Raw genomic sequence first — 7382 nt, forward strand, 5'->3', positions numbered from 1 at the left:
AAAATTTGCCCACGACTTACAGCAAATGAATCAAGCGACAGGACGAAAATGGACCGCAAAGATGCTGGTTGGCCAAGAAACAGAGCATCAAATGGAACGTCAAAAATGGCTTCGATGATGGTCAGTTGGCTTTCCAGCGGTGCTAGTAGACCTTACCCCTGACAAATCGTTCTAGCCTTAGAAGCTGGTCGAGGAAACGATAGGTAAAAAGTTGTATTCGGGTTAAGCTGACTACTTCGATTCCTTCAATGAGAGAGTGGTGGTGTTGCTGCCGGGAATTCGTACCCTCTCATGGCACTTTAGTCAATGGCGCGTGCAAACAAGTACCCGAGGGTACGGGTCAATCCTATTCACAAATCACGGTGATAGCACCTCAAAAGCGATGGTCATGTAACAGAAACTGTTCTAGAGGGTTGAAGCGTGCTCCAAAGATTGGTAAAAAATAATTTTGATTTAGCCATTCCCCTCTTTTCGATGTGCGCATTTGTCATTGCTATTATAACCCATCTAGTGCATCGTAAGGGTAGGTCTAAATAAGGGCAAAATCTCTCACTATTTGTAGTTTGAATGATGAAGTTATAATGTCTGGAACTAACCCCTAATGCTGATGTGATAGGGTAAATCAGCGTGCAAATATGTTGATTTACCCTAGCAGAAAATGCATGACTTGATGTACGCTATTGCTTAAATCTTAAAACGAACAACCGTCGCAACATTTACCAAGTAAAACGGAAGAGTTATAGCATGCATGGATAATAAGCAAAACGCGGGGCACAAATGATATATTTCACATGATAAATCAAAGCACATCATTGGGCATCATCCATAACTTCCATGATAGCCATTTTAAGCCTCTCCACACAAGCTTTCCAGCTTACGATCCAAAAGTGCAGAGTCAAAAACCATTCCTCAAAAAGGAAGATGAATGAGTTGGGAACGATAAATTCGGTTTTTAACTGATAAATCGAACACTTCATCGGTTACTGAATTGCCTCATATTGAGAACCGGAACAGGTAAAGTACGGAAAGCAGCAACCCTTACATGTTTGAGGAAGAGTGGGATAAAGTCAACGTAAAGGAGTTGCTTACCCATATGCAGAAGACGTACACGAATGATTCATTTACATTCCCAAATAACCCCGAAGTAAGGCGTTAAAGCACATTCAGAAGGTTTGTCATAGTCACTATCCAAGAAGAGATTAAGACTAATATATCTATGTGAGCATTTTGGCACCTTACATGAATGCAAGGAATGATACAACATGGTGGATTTTGAGCCTACCAAAGTTAAATTTAGTGTACAGGATGTGAAAAATTTAGTGAAAAAGGCGGAGCAGTGAGATTGGAGCATATTTTGTAATCCGAAAATGTGACCAATGAATTAAAGCGGAAATTGTGAGATTTTAACGAAATAAGAACATCTCGGGATCGCATTACACAAAAGATGTTGAACTCACCAAGAGTGGGATTGCTGATCATCATGGGTCCACTGATAGCCGGTCGTTTGAGTTTGCCGGTTGCATCGAGACGCGCTTTTATAGGAGGTATTTGATGCTGGTGAGGCGGCTGTTCGAGGGAGAGAGCGGAGGGTGCTTTCTCTGACGCTGCCTGCATGGGTCGGCGAGTAAGTGAAGCGCTGGACTTGCGGAAGGCACGAGTCAGGGTGTTCGTGGCGTTCACGAAGACCCCGCCGCCACCACCGCCTCCAAACCCACCAATCTCCCCTACTCTGTCCCGCCTTAATGGACTGTTATCGATCAGGGAGGTGCGGGAGCTCCGACGCACACCGTTTGTGGAGTTGTAGAGGGTCGGTGAAGATTCCTTGCATCGCTCACTAAGGCTTGAGTGAAGGAGAGAAATCAACACTGAGGAATTGCATTTAACTAAGAGGAGAGATGAAAATTAGGGCCCTTGAAAAAATTGAATGGAAAGATGTTATTTATTTGAAAGAGGAAACAGTGAAGCGAGTTTATAGTTTTGCTCAGAGATCCAAAAAGGAATACTTGAGAACGCCTGGTGCCTCAGAACCACAAATCAAGGGAAATAGTTGACAAAGTAGTGATGATGCCTATCTAACAAAGGAAAAAACACATCAAACCTATCTATATGGACTATTGGTGGGTAAACTATTCAAAAGTATTTAAGTGAAAAAAATATATGGATCGGAGGTAAAGGCTCTTTGAAAGCGTGGATTTGGTACTAAGGGTCAAGATGGAGTGCTAAAGGAAGAAGAGCAATAAAAAAGACCATTTTCAAGTTGGTGCGGAGTAGCTACTTCTAAAAGCAGTTAAAAGCTAATTTTCAGGCGACAAGGCCTTCCTTCCATTTCATCTCCTCATCTCCGATCTTGTTTCAAATTTCCGAGACGAGGCTAGATCCATTTTTCTACAGCAAGGCTATTAATTTTCATTAGCATTTGTAATAAATCCAAAATTCTTGCAGGAATCGTGGATGCTGATGGGTCAGCAATTCATTTGAAGCGGCAGAAAAGTAGGAATAATCTCTCATACAGAGAAGTTCGCATTACACTTGAATTAGCTTGATTCACTTCCAGAAATATATTTAGGAAAAGATTTTGCGTGAGAAAAGTGATTCCCAAAATTAATACCCTGCGCCTTTCTCAGGACAGAAATTCAGATATAAAGATAAGCCTAGGTTGCAATACCATGAAAAGGGCATATTAGTGAGAGACATAATCTAAAGGAAAAGAAAACAGGACCCTTGGTCCCTATCTCGAGTAAACAGTCATAAGTCGCATAGAACTAGACTTTCATAAGAGTCCGTTTAAAAGCGGTCCAATGGCTATATTCATTAGTTTCAAGTACAAGCAATTCACTGTGCAGAAACTCGGAGGATGCAGTTAGTGGAGTCAGATGATGAAAAAAACCACCAGCAGAGTCAAAGGTGGTTATCGATGACACATGCTTTTATTTCCAGTGAAATAAACAAAGAAACCACGGCTGGATTATAGGGGTTTGAAGACCATGCAAAACTGCGCGATGGCTGACGATGCCAACAAGTGGGGCTGGGAAACTCACGGAAAGTAGTGTCGAATAAGGGTTGAACTTCGTCCTGGTCCCATATACCACCTTGGCAAAGTAAAGAAGATTAAAAAACCCATTCAACCTACCCTTTTGTAGTCTTGTGAATAGAGTATTTAAACCCTTTGGAAAGATTAAAATGCTTTGTGACGATCTTGTTTAACTACTTCAGCTTAGTAGTTGAGATAACCTATTCCGCAAATTATTCGCATATGGAGCATGATAGGAGGTAAGGCTTACCCATTCGGTTGATCAAGGCTGAGGCGTTTTATAGATGTAGGATTAACAGTGGTATTGTGGTAAGACTCCTCAAAGGGAGACGCTTCACTACTTAGGGAAGGTTTGGCTATCATCAGAGGGGGAGGAGACGCAGAAACCACCTCCTCAGGTGGGAGTGATGCCGCATCCCTCCGCGGAAATACAAGAGATGGTGAGGGTGGCGGCAGTTTGGTCACTTCTGACACAACAGGATTTGACTGATGCATCTCATTCGTCGACGAGATCGTGTCCAGCAGAGCCAGCCCATCGGTTTTTGCCGAGAGGCACTGAAAGATCTCGTCCATGAATGAGGAGCCCATATCGAGAATCTGGAAAAAAGGAGCCGTTAATTTAACGATTTAACCGAATATCTTGCATCGACATTACATAAAAGGTCACGCACAGGGGTTAGTCATCATAAACACGGCTTTTTAAGACATCAAGAGGCTAAATGATGGCTAGCCACCAATTCTAGGAATGTAAAAAGGACTAAACGGGGACTTCTACACCATTTGAAAAAAGGCTGTAACTGAGATGGGTATGTCAGTAAATCAGTCCAGATTCATGCATTTTTTGGCATCAAGAGTCAAGAAGAAGAGACTGTGACGAGGATAACTTACCGAGGGTTCAGGATCTTCGCTATCTGTGGTGGTGGTGAACCAAGGGGAAGAGGAGGTGGCGGCGGTTTCCCTGGCAATTGGCGGATAGGCAGAAGTAGGGTTTGTGTTGGTGGCGCTGGGAATTCGACTATTTTCAGAAGGAGAACTTAAGGGCGGGGGTGAACCGGTGGCAGTGGTGGTGGCGGTGGCAACATTCCGAGGTGGAATCACCTTGGCCCGATCAAAGGTGACAGAAGAATTACGACCAGTACGCTGATTGGTGAAGAAGTGTTTCAAAGCGAACTTCATTAACGAATCAGTAGCGTTACCCCTATCTTCATCCACTCGCAAATCCAAAAAAATTGACAATTCTAAAGAATCACCAGCATGTTCATTGGGATAAAGGCCTTTAAGCGGCACCTCTGTGTGAATTTCAAAAAAAGGTAGTGATGTTAAGAGCGCGGCTGGTATGAGCCCCCATATGTTCACGAAATGCAAATCTGAAGCAGAGATTAATTGAACGGGAAGAACTAATCAAAGCTGTCAGATTAACAGTCGCAAAACGTTACGATGACATTTCTTAGTTCTGGAAGAGAACATACAGTAATAGTGAGGTGTATCAATCCAATATAAAAACATCCAATGCACAAAAATTTGGATTGTGATCAATAGTGGCGGAGAATAGAATCGAAGAAATCACCAGAAGAGATACTATCTACCGGAACCAGTAGAACCAATAACAGAAACCAGATATGCATAATGTAAGTATGCAAGCATACTGGTCAAACCACTTTATGCAAAAAAATGACAGATAATTGCGCCTATTAGAGGGATGAAATCATGGCAATCGAGTATGTACACAGATATTACAGACCATGATTATGTTGCATCAAGACTACACATTCAATTACAAACAACGCCAGCAAATTTTGCCTATATAATCAGCTTAACCACTAGAAAAATGTTTGGCTCTGAAGTATGTGGTCGATTAAACTAAAAAGCAATGACCTATTGCATTTTCTCAGAGCAACAAAGGAGAAGCATACGCGACCTACCGAAAGCAGCAGCATTCAACTGTAATTTAAAACTTAGGCAATGAATCATTTGGGATGGATGAAGAGCAGTCGCTTACTTAGAGGCACTAAGGCTATTGGATTGACTAGGGGGCACAAAACGCACACGCAAACGCCACTAACCAATCAGAGAGGTACTAGTGCGTCAGGCCGACTGACCCAAAACGGCCACTGAGAGGCCCGTGGTTGCGGTGGAATGACCTCGTGTAGGGGCCACTGTACAAACTCTCCAGAGTGGAAAAAAAAGCCAAGATCTTGATAAACGTTTCCCCGCCCCTTCCCGTCGCGGTGAGGTCGTTAAAACGTTTGATTTACCGAGTCAAATAGATTTGGGCAAAAAGAACTGCCCACATTCCTCTTCATGCTACCAATTGGAATTAAAATACAGGATAAAAATCCATAATAACGCTCCATGAGCTTAGCAAAAAGAGATATGTGAATCACACAACTTATTGATATGAGCAAAATAACCATAACTCCACAAACTCGTCGAAAATGCACTGGGGTAATGGTATGCTACCCAAGGACTTATTAACGAGAAATGATAAGGAAAGGTGTAAACTACCTCGCTTATTGTGATGTCGGAGAGACGTGGATTCTCCTTATCAGACGCGCTCTCAATGGTCATGCAGCTCCCGGCGGGACTTGAGCCTAGAATTCGTAAAACATAAGATGTCATCAAGTAAGATACCATGGTGTAAAAGTTGGAAGATCAATCAAAGTAGCAAAGAATTCATCCCAAGGTTACTAGAATAGTAATAGTATTGTAATAGAACAATATGTAATAATATTCTTTGTCTACTTTTGGGAACTCTTCAGTCTCTGTGGTTCCAGCTGTAATATTTGTGCCATACGGTTTTGTTCCGATCATGATCAAGATACCTCCGGACGCATATAGGTTGGATTAGTACTCCACATCACAACAACTTAAACACAGGAAGGCTAAAACTTACTAGGAAAAAAAATTGGAGCGGAAGCCTCAATCCCCTACAATGAGCTTTTGAGGGGTCAACAGAATTCAACAATAGCGGATGAAAGACAATCACGAACCAAAAAATGTTTTAACAGACATTCGTTTATTCAGCGCCATAAGTCGTAGAGTTGAACGTTCAGAATCGCTGACCGTACCATGAGTAAAAATAAAGTAAATGTGAGCAACAGGGCAGATCGCTACCACTCGATCGCACTTTGCTACTAGGAGAGATGTTGTAGGTCGTCCGTTAAAATAAAAACTCCGAGACTGAACATAACACAAATTCACCAACTAAAGATGCAATTTTAATCACTGAGAAGTAGACAGAAGTGATTGTCTTACCTCGTTCATCCTCATCGACGTTGTCAAGAGAGAAACCGACGTCACCAAACATGGTACCATCAGCACCCACATGTCCGACGTGACGAAAGTCGTTCTGTGGCAGTGATATTAGGTCCCGGTTGAATTTCTTCCCCGCTCTGGGTGAATTCCGATTCGATTCTATCAGAAATAAGATGCAAACGAATGCCAAATCCAAAAGGCGCCTTTAAGCATTAAAATAACATGCCAACTGCGTGGTTAGATAAATAAAGTTAGGCGGATAGATGAAAGAAAAATAAAAACTGAACTTTATCACCAGGGAAAAATAATTGTTAGGGTGGCAAAGCATATCAATGTAATCAGTCAAGAAGTGAGTGATTAGGAATTCTGAAGGCAAATTACATTCCAATGGCTATTTCTTGGCAATGGATAGGAGGATGGTTAGTCATCAGTTAAAAAGGCGCTGGGTCAGCAAAATATTAAAAAGGAATTAAGGGTAAAGTAGGAATAAAAAAAAGACAAGGAATTAACTCGCTGCATTGCACAAGAATTTGAAACAGATTACAATGAATCCGCTCTTGCAAACAGGATGGACTTACAGCAATCAGTAACAAAAAGCAAAAAACATTTTGCACAACCAAGAGTAAATGAAAAAGAAAACTGAAAACACAAACAATCATGTCTTATAATGACCATGGATAAGAAATTAGACATCGGGGGGGGGGGGGGGAGTGGAAAAGTTGCAAAAAAAACAACTCCGATTTGGGGTGTTTTGAAACGCAAAGTTATGTAGGCATCATCTCTGCTAGAAAACAGTGAAGTTAACGGTTAAAACGGCGAAAAAGAACTGCAAACTTGCCTGCTGCAATGGGAATCCAACTGAAAACGTAGTGAGTCATGAATGCGACCAGATATGCACATATGCATAAAAGCAGTTTAAATGGCTTGCAATGCTTTCTTTTTTTATAAAATCGTAATCACGAATGGCGAAACGTGTGTGCTTTTCCGGATAACAATTAAAGCATTCCGATTTTGGGCATCGATTGGCCGAAGGCATGTTTGCTTAGGGGAAATGGCACTCCCAGTCAGAGCTAAGTGGGGAGCGCAAAAGGCCAGT

At 41.9% G+C, this 7382-nt stretch overlaps 1 protein-coding gene across 1 annotated transcript in view; it reads right to left on the bottom strand. All coding sequences in view use genetic code 11, as the record gives it.

Moving 5' to 3' along the window:
- EGR_01149 (Tyrosine-protein kinase PR2) overlaps window positions 1-7382 on the bottom strand; it is a gene marked incomplete at both ends in the record, with an annotated part of 47337 nt that overhangs the window by 3499 nt on the left and 36456 nt on the right. Inside the window, 5 exons of the mRNA XM_024490398.1 lie at window positions 1458-1840; window positions 3282-3628; window positions 3920-4171; window positions 5537-5622; window positions 6287-6445. Of these exons, the coding sequence (XP_024355217.1) occupies window positions 1458-1840; window positions 3282-3628; window positions 3920-4171; window positions 5537-5622; window positions 6287-6445 (1227 nt within the window). The remainder of the gene's footprint in view (window positions 1-1457; window positions 1841-3281; window positions 3629-3919; window positions 4172-5536; window positions 5623-6286; window positions 6446-7382) is intronic.

Source organism: Echinococcus granulosus (assembly GCF_000524195.1).
Source record: "Echinococcus granulosus chromosome Unknown EG_S00004, whole genome shotgun sequence".
Classification (NCBI taxonomy): Eukaryota; Metazoa; Platyhelminthes; class Cestoda; order Cyclophyllidea; family Taeniidae; genus Echinococcus; species Echinococcus granulosus.